The following is a 17,789-nucleotide window of genomic DNA, read 5'->3' as shown; positions in this document are numbered from 1 at the left end:
AAAAAGCCTCTTGATGAAAGTCAAAGAGGCAAGTGAAAAAGTTGCCTTAAAGCTCAACATTCAGAAAACTAAGATCATGGCATCTGGTCCCATCACTTCATGGGAAGTAGATGGGGAAACAGTGGAAACAGTGTCAGACTTTATTTTTGGGGGCTCCAAAATCACTGCAGATGGTGAGTGCAGCCATGAAATTAAAAGATGCTTACTCCTTGGAAGGAAAGCTATGACCAACCTAGATAGCATATTAAACAGCAGAGACATTACTTTGCCAACAAAGGTCCGTCTAGTCAAGGCTATGGTTTTTCCAGTGGTCATGTATGGTTGTGAGAGCTGAACTGTGAAGAAATCTGAGCACCGAAAAATTGCTGCTTTTGAACTATGGTGTTGGAGAAGACTCTTGAGAGTCCCTTGAACTGCAAGGAGACCCAACCAGTCCATCCTGAAGGAGATCAGTCCTGGGTGTTCATTGGAAGGACTGATGTTGAAGCTGAAACTCCAATACTTTGGCCACCTCATGCGAAGAGTTGATTCACTGGAAAAGATCCTGATGCTGGGAGGGACTGGGGGCAGGAGGAGAAGGGGACGACAGAGGATGAGATGGCTGGATGGCATCACCGACTCGATGGGCATGAGTTTGAGTGAACTCCAGGAGTTTGTGATGGACAGGGAGGCCTGGCGTGCTGCGACTCATGGGGTCGCAAAGAGTCGGACATGAATAAGCAACTGAACTGAACTGAACTGAAGATACGGAAGCAACCTAAGTGTCAATCAACAGATGAATGGATAAAGATGTCATCCATATATATAAATGGAATATTATTCAACCATTAAAAGAATGAAATAATGCCACCTGCTACAACATGACAGGCCTACAGATTATCAAACAAAGTGAAGTGAACCAGACAGAGAAAGACAAATATATGATATTGCTTATATGTGCAATCTAAAAAAAAATCATACAAATGAATTTCTTTACAAAACAGAAACAGACTCACAGACATATGAAGCAAACTTACGGTTACCAAAGGAGGCAGGAGGGATAAATGAGGAGTTGGGATTAACACAGGCATACTGCTATTTATAAAATACTATTTCTAAAACCCATAAGGACCTACTGTATAGCACAGGGAAGCATAGTCAATATCTTGTAATAACCTATAATTAAAGAGAATATTAAAGAAAAATATATATATATAACTGAATCATTTTGCTGTACAGATGAAACTAATATAAACAACTGTAATTAAAAAAAATTTTTTTTTAAAAAGGAAGCTCAATTTTCGCTGGCCTAAGAACTAAACCCAGATCTCATCATAAAAGGGAGTGTAGGTCAATAATGATGCTGAATATTCCAGAAAAAAAAAAAAGGAAAGAAAAATTTTGGTCAAGCTGCACAGACTATATTAACAAAACCACCCATAAAAATTGTTCTTCCCTAGGTAAATATAGCATAATTACTACTGTATAGATGAATACCATGTCTCAGGTTTCCTTTGCCTGGGGTTTATTTGATTACAGCATTAAACACTGTACTTATGTATGTAAGCATACATAAATACAATATGCTCGCTCTCCTTTTGAAAAGACTACAATTAATGCTTGGTCCTTTATTTTCAAAATATTCAAAATATAAGGTGCAAGAAAGTACCCATACTAATTTTTTGACCCGGGATGAGAATAACAAAAGTTTGTGTTGAAGAGAATTACACAAACATTCCAAAAGAGAGCATCCCTGGGTATCATGGGAGCAAATGGTACAAATGTAACCAAGTCTCTTTTTAACTCAAAAGGGTAAGTGGTCAGCCTTAAGTACAGTATGTCCCAGCAAATAGTGTTAAACACTAGATTAATGATCCAGTCATTTCCTATATTTGTTATAAAATTATATGAGAAAAACCAGCCAGGGAGAGAGGTAAGAAATTTTTAAAAGTTCTGGGGAACCCACGGTTGAATAAATAACAAAAAATGATATTTCTTTCAAAACAACTTTAAGTAATATAATGTTACTGAGATTTTGCTTGGGAAAGTTCTGCATATTTATTTGTCTTCTAAATACCAGAAAACAGCCTGAAACATTTTTCCATTATAAAATGGAAAATTAGAAAATCTTCTGAAACATTTTTCCATTATAAAAGAAGTATCGTGTATTTCAGTAGTCACTTTTTAAAAATCACCTAAAAACATCTTCACATAAACATGTGACTCTTATAATGGAAGATTTTGTGGCAAACAAAGCCTTCAACCAAGTCAGCTAACTTAACAAGAAATAGGGCAGAATGTCCTAAAAAAGTGGCTGGAATTACTTTTCTGATTATGAGCTGCAAGTTGAAAGAGATTCTGTGAGTTTAGAGAAAGAAAAAGGGTTTGAAAAAGGCAAGGAGAGCATCTGAAAACAAGTTTAAAGCCTTAAGGAACACTTGAAAGACAAGATGAGGAAGTAGCCCTGAACCAGGAATTATGTCATTGTCAGGTAAGAGTTAAAATTAAATGAGCAATGACACCAATGTAGATATAAACCCTGAAACCATCTCAAAGTCACAAAAAACTCTCTGACTCCCTGGCTGCAAATAAGCATGCTAACCACGACGGTCTTCCTCAAATCTTAGGGAAACCTCAAAAAGGCATCCTTCTTTAGTTCTTCTCCTGCCAAATAAAATAAAGCTAAATAATATAGAAAAGCTTCTATAATACAAGGTATGAATGCAGTAGTCTCCTTGGTTGCTAACCATTTCCTGAGTACTGATTGAGTACTCAGACACTCAGTCGTGTCCAACTCTTTTATGACCCCATGGACTGTAGCCGGCCAGGCTCCTCTGTCCACGGGATTTCCCAGGCATGTATACTGGAGTGGGTTGCCATTTCCTCCTCCAGGGAATCTTCTCAACCCAGGGATTGAACCATTTCTTACATGATAACAAAGCAATTACGTGTCCCAAGGAACATGGTCATCAACAAAAGAGAAGACCCTGAGAGACAAGAATTTTCTCATTAAATTGCCCTAAGTTTTAACTCCAATTAGTTCTCAAGATCATTTTTAACCAAACTGGACCTTCATCAGTCCATGATCCAAGGCTCACTGGATCCAGCAGCTTTAGCCAGGAACCACTAGGGGTATTTTAAACATCTCATTTGAGATTTACTAAAAAGTAGCTTTAAGGAGTCTCAGAAAATAGACTTTCATCTCTCACACCTTAAAGCACTTAATTTTTCCCCAAAATACATAAATTACAGGTTCCTCTCCTGTTTGAATGCACAAAAGAGAACACAAATCAAGTCCTATTTTATCTAGAGCTAGTTTATCTAGAGTTCTACCAAACATATTTTTTGAAAGAAGGAGTGGGGGGTCGGGGAAGCAGTTGAACTAAAATTACAGGCTGTCATGACACCTCAATATAGAAAACTAAATACCTGGCTTCATAGGAGAGTATGGTTTTTATTCACAATCCTGTTACTAAGCAACTGTAACAATGGCTGCATGAAGCTGTCTAGAAGTTAGCTCAGTCAAGCAATCTAAGGAAAGAAAAACAGGGAAACTCCTTGCTTATCGGAATCTTTATCTTAGGATGAACTCAATGTAAAAACAAAAACTAACAAAATCAAAACAACCTAAACTTAAAACAAGCAGTTCCTTAAAGGACAAGAAAAGTACATGCTACCACAAGTCATTCACTTTATTTTAATTTTATCTAATTTCAAAACTCACATTTAACTGCTGATAATTTCCTTACTGTGTTTCCTTTGTAGTCCCCTTCTTTCCTTCACCCTCCCTAGGAAATAATTTTTTTTCAATTTCCTTGCTGATTAAAAGAACATTTTAGACCTCTTATGTCCATTTCTTTGTTTACAGAAGCTATAAAAACTAGTTTACAATTGTTTCATGTTGCCTCCGCTTTGAACCCCAGAGCGCTCTTGGACATCAGACTATTCCTTTGAAGGGAACAGTCTCTCAAACAGAGCCAGACACTTTCCCAGCCACTCCCTGAATTTTAGACAACCAGAGCTTTGCAAATGTCAAGTCTCTTTTCAAAGTTAGACTATACAATGTAGCAGGCTCTAGACCAATGCTTCTCAAATTGTGGGTTGGATCTGGAGGGGGGAGGGAGGGATGGGGGGGAGGGGTTGGGGGCAGAAGGGTGGAGGAGGGGAAAGTTTTTCATACATGTTGCAAGGGAATTCTACAGACTAGATTCCCTGGTGGCTCAGATGGCAAAGAATCTGCCCGCAATGCGCAAGACCCAGGTTGGATCCCTGGGTCAGGAAGATCCCCTGGAGAAGGGAATGGCTACCCACTCCAGTACTCCAGCCTGGAGAATCCCATGGACCAAAAAAAAAAAAAAAAAAAGCCTGTAAAGAGCCAAGGAGTAGGTTAAGAGAGGAAGAACCACATTGACTTGTCCCTGCATCTTCCCTTACAGCTCTCAACATTTAATGCTGAGAAAGCTCCAGAAGCTCCATTGTTTAAATGTCTGTTCCCTAGAACTGCTTCTTCCTCCTTCCTTCCCTCCCTCTGTCTCTCTCTCCCCCACCCCCACTGCCTTCCCTTCTCACTCTTTCCCCTTCTCTCTCTCTCTCCCTCTGAAGAATGCTAGGCAGACAAAATGAAAAAATACAGTTTTACACTCATTCTTCTACATCAAAGCTGAGCAATCTTTGTGTGGTTCTGTGCCCAGGATACCTCTACATTGCCATAAATCTCTATTTCAAAAAAGAGAAAGCCAGAGACAAGCAGAAATTTAAACACTGGAAACCGAAGATCCAAAATGTCTCAGCCAAGAACCACAGGGAAATGACAGAGTCATTTCTGCTTTTAGATCCCAAAGATAAAGAAGGTTTTCTGTCTCAGAAGATTCCCTGAGGAGCATTTGGAAGAGCAGGCTGTGTGGGTTCCCTGTTTGTAATTAAATTTAACCTAATTTCTTAAATTTAATTCTCATTTCAGTTTTTTTTAAGATATAAACAATGCAGAGTATAGTCTTTGTAATCACTGCAAACCACAAAGCTGTGCTACTTGAAATAAAACAAAGAAAGAAAATTCTTCACAAATAATCATTATGTCTACTGGCAAGAATAAAGAAAACCTAGCACTTTTATAACACATTTCATGATCAAATTGATGCAAAAGTTAAATTGGTCAGCTTCAGAATCTGCTCTGTCTACATCTCCTGTGACTACCAAAGTAGACAATATGAAAACTCTAAGAAACTTAAAAAAAAACTTTTAAAACAGCTAAAAACTTATTTTCTGTCTTTTTCTTTGTGTGCATGCCCACGTGCACACATGCGTGCACATTTGAATAAATGTTTTTTTTCTGTTGTTGTTCAGTTGCTCAGTCGTGTCTGACTCATTGGGAACCCCATGGACTGCAGCATGCCAGGCTTCCCTGTCCTTTACCATCTCCTGGAGCTTGCTCAAACTCATGTCCATTGAGTTGGTGATGCCATCCAACCCTCTAGTCTTCTGTCATCTCCTTTTCCTCTTGCCCTCAATCTTCCCCAGAATCAGAGTCTTTTCCAATGAGTCAGCTGTTCACATCAGGTAGCCAAAGGACTGGAGCATCAGAGCTTCAGCATCAGTCCTTACAATGAATATTCAGGGTGGATTTCCTCTAGGATTGAATGGTTTGATCTCCTCGCTGTTCAAGGACTCTCAAGTCTTCTCCAGCACCACAGTTTAAAAGCATCAATTCTCCAGCCTTATCCTTCTTTTTGGTCCAACTCTCACATCTAATATTTTTTAGAAGAATCTTAATGTATAACCACAAAAATATCAGTTTTGAGAGGGCTTTTAAAAGGTTAAGCTTTAATGTGTCTCTCTGTAACTTATTGGTTGTCCTTAAATAAGCCACTGAGATTTTGCCTCAGTCATCTTTTCAAATGTGGGTAGTACTATTAGTTCCTCCCTAAATAGCTTTCACCCTAAATTCACAACAAGAGAACCTCCTTGCATTGTGTAGTTGTATTGTTTATATCCAAAAGTAAGACTATCAGCATCTTAAAGGGACCAGGGGAATGTCTCTAAGAGATAATTAGAGCAAGTTAGATTACACCTTTAATTCAAGAATGTCTTATTAGAAAATGATAAGATGTTTCCAATGTCTCATTAGAAAATGGCATGGGCCATCCTTTGCACATCAGTCTAAGTCCATCATCCCTGCTGTAAGCTGAAAAGCAGAAGTTTTGCTGATAGTGGATCAGCATGCCATCTGTATACATGAAAATTTGTCAGTAATATTAGATTTTTTTAATTAAAAAATATACTTTTGAATTAGCAACATGTTCACAGAGTTAAATAGGCTTCCCTGGTGGCTCAGATGGTAAAGCATCTGCCTACAATGTGGGAGACCCAGGTTTGATCCCTGGGTCGGGAAGATCCCCTGGAGAAGGAAATGGCAACCCACTCTAGTACTCTTGCCTAGAAAATCCTATGGATGGAGGAGCCTGGCAGGCTACAGTCTATGGGGTTGCAAAGACTCAGACACTGAGCAGCTTTACTCACATAGTTAAAAATTCAAAAAGGCATATGAGGCAAATATTCTGTCTTTCCTCTGTATCTCAGTTTTTCTCCTCAGAGGTAAAACTCTTACCAGGTCTTATTTATCCTTCTAAAGATGTTGTATGCACATGTCACTGAAAATTTATATGTACATGTGTTTTCTTTAAAAAATAAAAAAGTAGCCTACTAGACATAGTATTCTTTATTTTTCATTTTTTAGTGAAAAAACATATCTTGGCCATCATTCCTTATTTTTCCAGCTGTATAATATTCCACTGTATCAATGTGCCATAATTTACCAGTTCCCTATTATTTCAATCACAGGCAGTGCTACAATGAGTAATTTTAAACATAAGGTTACCATTAGTTTTCAAGAGTCTTTGGAAATATGGCCAAGATATAGAAGAAAGTTTTGAATTTTATTGTACACAAATATAGGAACTTTAACAATTGAAGGATCTGGAAAAAAAATTTTTTTAAGTTTCTTAGAGTATTCATATTGTCTAAATTGGTAGCCACAGGAGATATAGACAGAGTAATTCTGAAACTAACCAATTTAACTTTTGCATCAATTTGATCAAATCTTTATTCAGAATGATCTGGTTATCTACTAACTATCAGAGAGTGTGCTAGAGACAAAAATAGAGGTTAAAAATATAAACATATTGTGAAAGAGCAAGTAGCCCAGCTGAGACGGGGGAAATATCTAGGTAGAAGAGCTGACATCTGAGCTAAGCTTTGAAATATGAAGAAGAGATTTCAGAAAAAGAAGGGGAAGGAACATTACATGCAGAGAGGCAGTGCGCATAGGTGTCAGAACAGGGATCAGGTGTGTATGGCTAACAGGAGTGTTCATGGCAGAAAACACAGGCTGAACAGAAAGCCGGAACTAGTTTGGGAAGGGCATGTATACCATACTATAGGGCTTGGACTTATAAATGTAGACTAAAAAGACTATATGCAGACTACACAGAAAAATAAAGGTTCCAAAAAGTTCTAAAAAGATGATCTAAGGGAACAAAATAAGATTTGTGAAGAAAGGTTAAAAGGCTAGAGGTTGATGGCTATTAAACACATGAAAAGATGTTCAACATTGCTCATTATTTGTGTGCTCAGTTGCATCTGATTCTTTGAGACTCCATGGACTGCAACCCACCAGGCTCCTCTGTCCATGGAATTTTCCAGGCAGGAATACTGGGGTGGGTTGCCAGTTCCTGTTCCAGGGGATCTTCCTGGCCCAGGGATCAAACCCACATCTCTTTGTCTCCTGCATTTTCAGGCAGGTTCTTTACCACTAGCGCCACCTGGGAAGGTATTCACTCATTATTAGAGAAATGCAAACAAAAACTATAATGAGGTATCATCTCACACCAGTACCAGTCAGAATGGTCATTATCAAAAAGTCTACAAACTACAAATGCTAGAGAGGGTGTGGAAAAGAGAGAACCCTCTTGCACTGTTGGTGGGAATGCAAATTGCTACAGCCACTATGGAGAACAGTATGGAGATTCCTTTATAAACTACGAATAAAGCTACCATACACCCCAGAATCCTACTACTGGGCATGTACCCTGAGGAAGCCAGAACTGAAAAGGATATACGTACCCCAATGTTCACTGCGACACTATTTACAATAGCTATGACGTGGAAGCAATCGAGATGTCCATCAACAGATGAACAGATAAGAAAGTTATGGTACATATACACAATGGAATATTACTCAGCTATATAAAGGAACACATTTGAGTCAGTTAATGAGATGGCTGAACCTAGAGCCTATTACACAGAGTGAAGTAAGTCAGAGAGAGAAAGACAAATGTCATATGTTAACACATGTATGTGGAATTTAGAAAAACAGTACTGACAATCCTACTGGCAGGGCAGCAAAGGAGACACAGACATTTTGGACACAGAGGGGAAAGGAGAGGGTTGGATTATATGAGCAAATAGCATTGAAACTTATACATCACCATATGTAAAACAGACAGCCAGTGGGAACTTGCTGTATGGTACAGGGAACCCAAACCCAGTGCTCTGTGATAATCCAGAGGGGTGGGATGGGGAGGGGTGGAAGGGGGGTTCAAGAGGGAGGGGACATTTGTACACCTAATGCTGATTTATGTTGATGTCTGGTAAAAACCATCACAATATTATAAAGTAATTATCCTCTAATTAAAAAAAATAAAATATATATTAAAAAAGGCCAGAGGTTATTTAATTCAATAGACCTCAAGTCCAGGAAGGCACTAACCAAAGATTGATAGTGACAGCTATATTCCATCTCCACTGAACGCAAAAAAAATGATTAAGTATTCAGTTCTGAGTTTCCTTGGTGGCTGAATCAGCAAAGAATCTCCCTGCCAAGCTGGAGGCACAGGTTCAATCCCTAGGTCAGGAAGATCCCCTGGAGAAGGGAATGGCAACCCACTCCAGTATTCTTGCCTGGGAAATTCCACAGAAGAGGAGCCCCCAGTCCACCAGGGGGTTGCAAAGAGTTGGACACAACAGCAACTAAACAGAAGCATCAGAAGCATCAGTGAAATGGAATAAATATGGTCAAAGCAAACAAATTCAAAAAACTAAACATTTCTTACTTCAAATAATCAGGGCAAGGTATGTCTAAACCACAAAATGCTTTTAAAGAAATTGATGCCATTACTTTCTAATGTACGCACTGATGTTAAAGGCTGACCAAGGGTACCCAATAGGGTATCAACTTAACCACTGTGGAATGAGTATTGCGTCTGGGCAACCTCCTTTCTTAAAATAAGTCAGGAAATTAAACTGCAAACTGTGAGTTATAAACTTAGCTATTTATTAAAAAGAGCAATAACACTTTCAAGCAGAGTCCCAGAACCTAAGTACAGCAAAATGACCACAAATGCCCAAATTTTCAGAGCTTAATTTAGCACATTTTCACCACATATGAAATATCAACTGTATGAAATTTTTAGGGAAAGAACAGTAACTAGTAAGTAGGATGAACGGTGACCCTTAATGGCAAATCAGTGAATTTTTGTCTAAAAATTTAAACTGTTAACTGATCAGATATGAAGGAAAGGAGCACCTGGTTGATGGAATCAGGTTGAGAATCCCATTGAGAACATAGCTGAACTCCGCGTGATCCTGAGCGACAAGGGCCACCAGACCCTCACAGCAAGCTGTTCGAACTACGACATTGTCGCTGCAACACTTCTCCCATAGCAAGTTCAAGGCAGGAGTCTGAAAGCAAACCAGTGATTAAAACACACGTCTGATGACTAGCAAATGCATACACAGACCCAGCCGTTCATCAAAGTGTAATTCGTTCACTGTAGGCTGGCTTTCCTCTACAAAAATGATGCTGTGCCACACCACGTGTAGGATACACTGAAGCTGGTTCTCCAAGAGAGGCAGTGGATGTATTCTGATAGAGTAACTCTCTCTCCTCTGGTGTCTTTGCAGCAAACTAAGGCTGGCTGCAGACATTCTGAGTCTAAGCAATGCAGCTACTAGGAGATCAAAACTATGGCTTGGTTCTAGCACTATGTTCTAACCAAGCCATTTAACCAGACACCAACCATACCAGCATATCAATTAGTCTAAGTTGGACTTCAAATCATACCTATGCTTTAAGCCCTGAACATTTTCAGAAAATGTTCCTGCTCTCCTCCCACCAACCTCTATTTAAATCATCAACTGGTCAAACATGGAGGAAAGAGCACCTGACTGATGCCCCTCCACTGTCCCTTACAGGGTCCCTGCTCCAAGTGACTGAAGCTGAATGTGGACCCAGAGGAAGGAGACAGAAGTAACTCAGGCTACAAGCAAGCTGCTGGTTCCAGGACTACCAAAAAAAAGCCTAGAAAAACCTTTTACCCAAGGAAGAGACTTTGACTTCTCCCTTCACACTGTGAACCTGTCATCTTTGATAGGAAAGCATCAGAAAGACACAAAAGTAAATAGTTCTTCATTTTGAAAATTCCTACTAAAGCAGAGGTTCTAGCTCTCATAACGTGCTCAGGAACTTATGATTCCCCTCAAAAAAAAAAAAAATGTTCACTACTAACGATGAACCTCCATCTGAATGTATTCTGGGCTAAGTCCATTTAGATTTTACATGGGGTTTGGGTTATTTATTTATTTATTTATTTTTTAAAGAACACAATGAAGCTATTTTTCCTTCCTTCTGACATAATTTACTAGGGAAACATAAAATCTGGAGAGAAAAAACAATTACAATCCCCAGCTCCCATGGAATAACTAAACTAATGAAAATCAACATAAATTGTGCCCACTTTCCCATGGTAGCTGACTCTGAGAGCCTTTTTAATCTTAGGATCCCACTAACTAACAATACAGAACAAGACAATTAACAGTCACTGAAGGGAAGAAATACTTATATTCCATTTCTTTTATTCTGAAGGAAATTTTATTCACCTGTGTGGACCATACCAAAGGGTTCTAAATGTCATTACTACACTCCTAAGCCAGAATAACAAAAAAAATGAGTAAAAGACTGTTGCCTCAGGTAACATTGCACCTTCATGGAAGGAAGCACTCATTTATTAGCAGAAGAGGAAACATTTAGTTACAGGGATTTGACATTCAATAAATTCTGGCAGTTTAAGTAAAACCACTAGATCTTCTCAGAGTACATAATGTGATTATAGGCAGGATTAAGATCAGAGTTCTCAGAAAACCTAATTTATATGACTACATACAAACACCAGATAAATGTCAATTAGTGAAGTATGCCTCTACATTGACTTCAATGTGTCAGCAGAAGCGATAAAGAAATGTAACTTGGAGTAGCTAATATAAAGGAAAATGAGAGAAAGGAAATCAATTTATTTGTTATGAAAAAAATCTTATTTCCATCACCTATATTCTCCATAGAGTTTACCTTAGAGGCCCAACTTAAGCAGAGTTTCCAGTCAGCATGTCAAGATACATAGCACTGGTCAACCAAAACCCAAGTGGTAAATAGGTCAGTAAATATGTCAGCATTGGCATTCACCAACCCCATGAATGATACAGAATTTTTTCCCCCAGTTCTACCTGTCAAGGCATGATCTTTCTAACTTAGAACCCGTGTTTTGGGCTACATAAAGCCTGAGAAATCTACACCCAAACAGAGCCATTGTGTTCACTTTCTCCATTAAACAGATTCCCTCAGCAGTAACTCTCTCAGCCTTCTAAAGGCTGCCCACCCTCATTCCACCCATGTTATTTTTCATTAATAGTCATAAGAATACTCCCCTCCACCCCTTCCCTATCTAGTTCCTGGGGTCTGTTGCAACACTTTTTAAAGTTTAAAAGAAAACCATGACAAACAAAGAAACAAAAACAGATAAAACCATTTCTACAGTGACCTGAACTGTGAGGAAAACAAAAAAAGTGCAAAGGTGGTCCAGTTACCAGCAATATCTGAATAGAACTAAGCACAAAGTTAAAGACAGACCTGGTTTGTGCACTGGTGGATCTTTTCTGAAAAGCTGTTTTCCTTTAGAACTGCAGCAATAAGATGACCCACAGCCTAAAACAAACAAGATTAATGAATACATTTCCTCAGAAGTTCTCTCTCAATAGTGAATTTGAAGGTAACTAACAGCAGTACTAGTGGATATGAGGATACCAGTCAATCAGTAATAACACTCCCATTCAGAGGGTATGTGCTCTGAAGAAGGCACTACATTTGGCACTCCACAAATGGAATCTCTCATCTTCATAACAATCCTCAAGGTAAGCATTTTTATCCTACATTTTATCCCAGTAAGCAAACTACAGTTCACAGATGTTGAGAAAATTGCTGAATTTTCAGTTTAAATTGTTGTCACTCAGTATTACAAGATAATTTCAGATTGCTTAATCCATTAAACCATGAGACAAATGAGTAAACTCCACAGCTTTTAAAATCATCTTTGCAACTAAGTGAAACGCATCATGCTTCATCATGCCCTTAATGAAGATAGAGAAAACTCATCACCATCTTCATGACTATGGCCCACACAGATTTGAACCAACAGGTCGTCCCCCACCTCAAACATTCTCCCTTCTCTAGGATCTAGGATGTAATATCCCTGTTGGTTTCTCATAGGTTTCAGCTTCTTAATAAGCTTTCAGTCTCATAAATCTCTAAAAATTTTCCGTATCTTCTTTGGTCAAAAAAACCAGAATTAAAACTAAGATTCTCATAGGAGTGCTGATTGATTCCATAAATATATAAATGTTGTCACTTCCTATCATCTCAACTCCATTCTCCTAGATCGTCAGCACCACCCAGCATTGCTGTCTTAGAACCACAGACTAGCAACAACGACAGCCATTCTAGGCATGGGTTGGGAAAAACTTTGCTATGGCAAGAACTATTCAGTCTGCCCATGCGACCAATGTCTGATATGGATGTATAAACACCCATCAGTCTTGCAAAGTCTCCAGAAAAGCTCAAACAAAAGCATAGCACCTGCTCCTTCATTTCTTTTTGCATTTCACACACTAGAATTGAATTCAGACCTCAATGATCAATGGTCTTTACAAGTCACTCATTTACATGAAATTTAAGTTTAGATCAATGAACTCTTACCTCCTTGTTAAAGAGATAGTAACAAAAATTGAGGACCAATGAACAGCTTCAGTTCCTGTTTACAAAATAACCATATTTCATTGAATGTACATGGCCATTAAATGCAAGATGCACCATTATTTTACAAACCACTGAGAGAAAAAAGGCTGCCAATTAATACAACGCTGCTTATAATTTAAATTTATGATTTTATGTTAATGAAAGAGCTCTTTCAGACTTTTAGAAAATCATGGCCAAATGCACAAATGTGCAGGCAATATCAACTGTATAATGACTGCTGCCATCAATTACTAAATGCAGATGTTAAAATGTGAAAAAAAAATGTGTGAATCAATGAAATATGGTGCTAACACTGAGCGGTGGTTACAAAAGAACAATAAGAAGTATTCATAGAGGACAGAGAACAATTGCAAGAATCTAATAAAACCAATATGAAACACAACATGGCCAAAAAAGTTACCATTCATATTTAGAAAAAGGACTAACAGAAAATAAGCTTAATGATAAATATCCCCCACTGCCCACCAAATTTAATTTCTCTAATTTACCTTCCAATTTATCCCTCTAACAAATGAGAGACTATAGCCTAAATTGATTTTCAAATACAAAATTCAAGTATAAATCAGCCTATGCTGCTACGTAAGTTTTCCATAACAAAAAGTAGTTTAAATGGATACCGCACACTAAACAATACATATACACTTTTCTCTTAATTTAACAGCAACACATACAGGCATTTCTTGATTTATATATGCTAATGAAGGGACTCCAGGCACAGAAAAATAGAAACTGTGGACAGCATCCTCCAAGCTTTCATCTTCTTCTTCATGGCAAGCACCTGTGTTGCACAGGATATGACTCCAACCCAGTCAGGTAGAAGGGAATCTTGCATAAGGAGTGTTCTACTCCTCATGGAAGGGTTCCCCACTACCCAGCTAAGTCAATTCCCAAAGCAGGCATCTCCGAAGGTAACTGCTGAGAGTATCCAAGACGCTGCAGGTTGGTAAGTCTTCAGGCAGGCTTCTGCTGGTCCCTTTGCTTTACTCTCATGAGAAAAGACAGTAGCTATTATGGTACCTTGATTAACCAAAATGCTTCTAGTTAGCTGAAGGTTAACCAGAAAACCAATTCTGTTTTACCCCTAATAACCGAAAAGCTCTTCTAAAACTAATTATCACAAACTTCTACCTGAGTTAGCATATAGATCTAATTTTTCAATCCAGGAATTTTTACTGATTTAATATCATTATTATAAAAATCTATTATTCTTAATAGTTGTACTAAGAGTAGAATATACCTTTTTAAATAGGAATCTCTGACATTCTGAAGATGTATAACCATTTATTTCTGTTCCCAATAATTAACTACAGACCAAAAAATATATATTCAGAGGTTAATCAAAGTTTTTTAATCTCTAAGAAAAGTATGACATAAATAAAAGCACAGATTGGTCAGTTTCACTATTTACTTTCCTATGTCCAATATAAATTTTCAAATTGACTGATATAAAAGTTATTTATTAATATATACTCCTAAAAAAAAAAATATATATATATATATATACTCCTGTACATAGATGAATAAAAATATTTAAAGTTAAAAATATACATTTCAATTAACAATTCACCAAAAATGTTCATTTGTTACCATGAAGCATAAATAAATAGATAAATAAACAAATAAAATTACCTGTGACTGGATAAGAGAATTTGGAAATTCAAACCTTTTCCTGATGTCATCCGACATTTTTACTTCTCTTACATATATAAGCAGACTCTGTAACCAAAACAAAAGAATATCTGTTACTCTGGAAAAGGAGTTCAAACCAACTATTTGTCAAATAACATGAAAGTAATTCTGTACAAAGACAACAATGGCAATAAAGCACAGGGCCCTGGAGAACAATCCCTTGGCACACCCTTCACTGTTAACTACTTCAGCCCTCAAATGCCATGACTGATGGCACAGTAAACTAAAAGTGCCCAACAGTTCCTAGTTTTCCCATGAGAGCAAATCCCAAACAGATGAATTCACTCCACAGAAACAAACAAACAAACAAAAATCCAAAAGTTCATGTCTAAATAGCCAAATTCTAAAAGTTCAACCACATATTTGAAATAGAAATTCATCCTTCTGTGCATCAAAACTTCTGAGGAAGAAAGAACCAAACTTTCACAAAATTGTTTAAGCTGTGCCTCACTTTGGTACAAGCTTCCACTGAAGCATGAGTCTACCCGTTTGTGACAAGTGTGAAGCACTGGTGAGTTTTTTCAGGAAGTAGAGACATGACCTAGAAATTCACACATCCAAACAGGTCCTTTGTCTTCTGAAAGAGGAACAGCAGGCAATCAGCACCAACTTTTAATATTTACATCATGCCTCTCATGCCTGTTGGGTTCTCAAATACAACCACAACAAAATCATAGAGGAGGGCAAAGAAGCGGAGGCACAGAACCAATAAGGGGAATTTCCCAAGGATCTCACTTGATCCACACAGCACTGAACCCACTGAATTACACCCCACTCTAAAAAACAGGATGCTTTAGGCCACCTATTTATTACAGTATAACTTTAAAAAAAATGTTTACATTAGTACTGTACTCTAAGTTACCTTATAAAAATAACAGGCAACAAAACCAAGCTCTCCTGATCTTAAAAATGAAGGCATTTTGTGTTGAACCTGCAGCTCTTTCTCACTACTGTCTTCTTTTTCTTCTAAACCCAAACTCCCTGAATAATTTATGCTATCGTTCTTCCTCAACATATGGGTCCAACTTAACTCCCTTGAATTGACCACTTCACAGCACTGAAACAACATGTTCTAAGACTGCAAACCATGTCCCTTATCTAATCCACTCATTAGCTTTTAGGCAGCTCAAAATTTCAACTTCCCAGTTGTATTAATCTCACCTTTCTTGAAATGTTCTTCTCTGTTGTTCCATAAGACATCATAACAGAATTTCCCAAAGTGTGTCTTGGGGAAAGCCAAGATAGAGACCTCTTCGAGAGGAAAAAAGAATTTTGTAGGGACATATATTGCCATTTTGAAAATTCAAAAAATAAATAAAAAGCCAAATAAAACATGAAATATGTTAGCAGGTGATACAATGGGAAAAAATAAATCTGATCTCTTTTTCTATGAGTTTGTTTTTGAAGCACAACTGACCTATAACACTATGTTAGTTCCTGTTACACACATAATGATTCAATATTTCTAAGCATTTCAAAATGATTGCTATGGTTAAGTCTATTTACCATCACTAATACAAAGTTATTACATAATTATTGACATATTCCCCACGCTATACAATTCATACCTGTGACTCATTTATTTTGCAGCTGGAACCAGAGACAGGGGTGAGGAGGAGGCAGAAGTGAATGAAGGCAGTCAAAACATACAAACTTCTAGTTATAAGATAAATAGGTACCAGAGATGTAATGTGCAACACAGTGCTGAATGTTACAAATAAAAGTTGTTAAGGGAGTAAATCTTAAGAGTTCTCATCAAAAGGAAAAAATATTTCTTTTCTAGTTCTTTCATTTTGTATCAATATGAAATAGTGGATGTTCACTAAGCTTATTGTGGTAATCATTTGATGATGTGTATGTCAAATCATTATACCTTAGAGTGCTAAACATCAGCTATATCTCAATAAAACAAGAAGAAAAAAAATTTTTTTAAGTAAAGCGAATAGAACAAAGGGGAGGAGATGAGAAATGGGAGATGGATACACTTTCTATTTAAATATGGTGGTCTCCTTAGAGGGTGCCATTTGGGAGTTAGCCACACAGATAATCCAGGGAAACAGTATCACAGGCATGGGAAACAGTGAATTCAAAAGCTCTAAGCTAATGATCTGCTTAAGATATATCCCAGAAAGAGCAAAAGGATGAGTTAGGAACAGAGCAAAGGAGGAAGGAAATGGCAAATGAGAGTCAATGAGAAGCTAGACCATAGAGGGCCTTGTAGGCCACTGGAAGGACTGATATATTTATCCAGAGTGAAATGGTTAACTACTACAGGAAAAAAAAAAAAGTGGTAAGATTTAATAGAATCACTTGAGGTGAGATGTGGTCAGACTCTGGGTATCTTCAAAGGTAAAGTCAGTGTGGTTACTAACGGGCTGGATGAGAGTATAGGAGAAGGAAAGGGTCAATGATGACTCCAATGTTTCTGATCTGAGCAGCGTCATTCTTAATTTCAATCCCTTTGGGCATGTTACACATGAAACAAAACCATGAATATATTAATTACCATGGCATTTTTTACTAAAAGGAAAAGACAGAATTGCCAACAACTGAGATAGGGAAATGAGTTCTTTGAGGGAAGACTAGGAATTCTATTTTGCACAAGTAAGTTTTAGATGCCTAATGGATATCCAAGTGGAGACGTCAGGGAGAAAGTTAGATACATGAATCTATAATTGAAGAGACAGATATTAGTTGGTGATACAAATAATGGTGTGTACTACTGAAGAATCTGAGAGGTTCTAAGACAAGAAATTTGATAAACTTTGCTTAATCCAGAGTTTACCAAACTTATCTGGTCATGGCCCCTTTTTTTCTGAAACCAGCTGTTAACAGTCTATACAACCGACCCTCCCTGGGATACACCTTGGTAAACTCTGCTCTACTGGTTCCTCCTATTCCTCTCTCCACTCTGCTTCTTGTGCACCATCTTCCTTCCTGAAGGTGCTCCCAAACCTCTTGTCTTGTTCTTCTTTCATGAAAA

General features: G+C 37.7%; 1 protein-coding gene across 5 annotated transcripts in view; it reads right to left on the bottom strand.

Moving 5' to 3' along the window:
- The window catches only part of FOCAD (focadhesin), a 288,623-nt gene that overhangs the window by 250,085 nt on the left and 20,749 nt on the right, over nucleotides 1–17,789 (bottom strand). For 2 of the 5 annotated variants that reach the window (XM_043487388.1, XM_043487389.1), the window contains exons 2-4: nucleotides 14,747–14,833; nucleotides 11,936–12,010; nucleotides 9,560–9,714 (exon numbers count right to left, since the gene is read on the bottom strand). In XM_043487388.1, the coding sequence (XP_043343323.1) occupies nucleotides 9,560–9,714; nucleotides 11,936–12,010; nucleotides 14,747–14,803 (287 nt within the window). In that variant the 5' untranslated portion in view covers nucleotides 14,804–14,833. Of the gene's footprint in view, nucleotides 1–9,559; nucleotides 9,715–11,935; nucleotides 12,011–13,057; nucleotides 13,113–14,746; nucleotides 14,834–15,967; nucleotides 16,026–17,789 lie in introns of those variants that run through there. The other 3 variants (XM_043487390.1, XM_043487386.1, XM_043487391.1) reach the window with 3 other exon arrangements.

This window comes from Cervus canadensis, chromosome 14 (genome assembly GCF_019320065.1).
Source record: "Cervus canadensis isolate Bull #8, Minnesota chromosome 14, ASM1932006v1, whole genome shotgun sequence".
Lineage (NCBI taxonomy): Eukaryota > Metazoa > Chordata > Mammalia > Artiodactyla > Cervidae > Cervus > Cervus canadensis.
The sequence above is the reverse complement of the archived record's forward strand: the minus strand, read 5'-3'. Positions and strand labels throughout refer to the sequence as shown.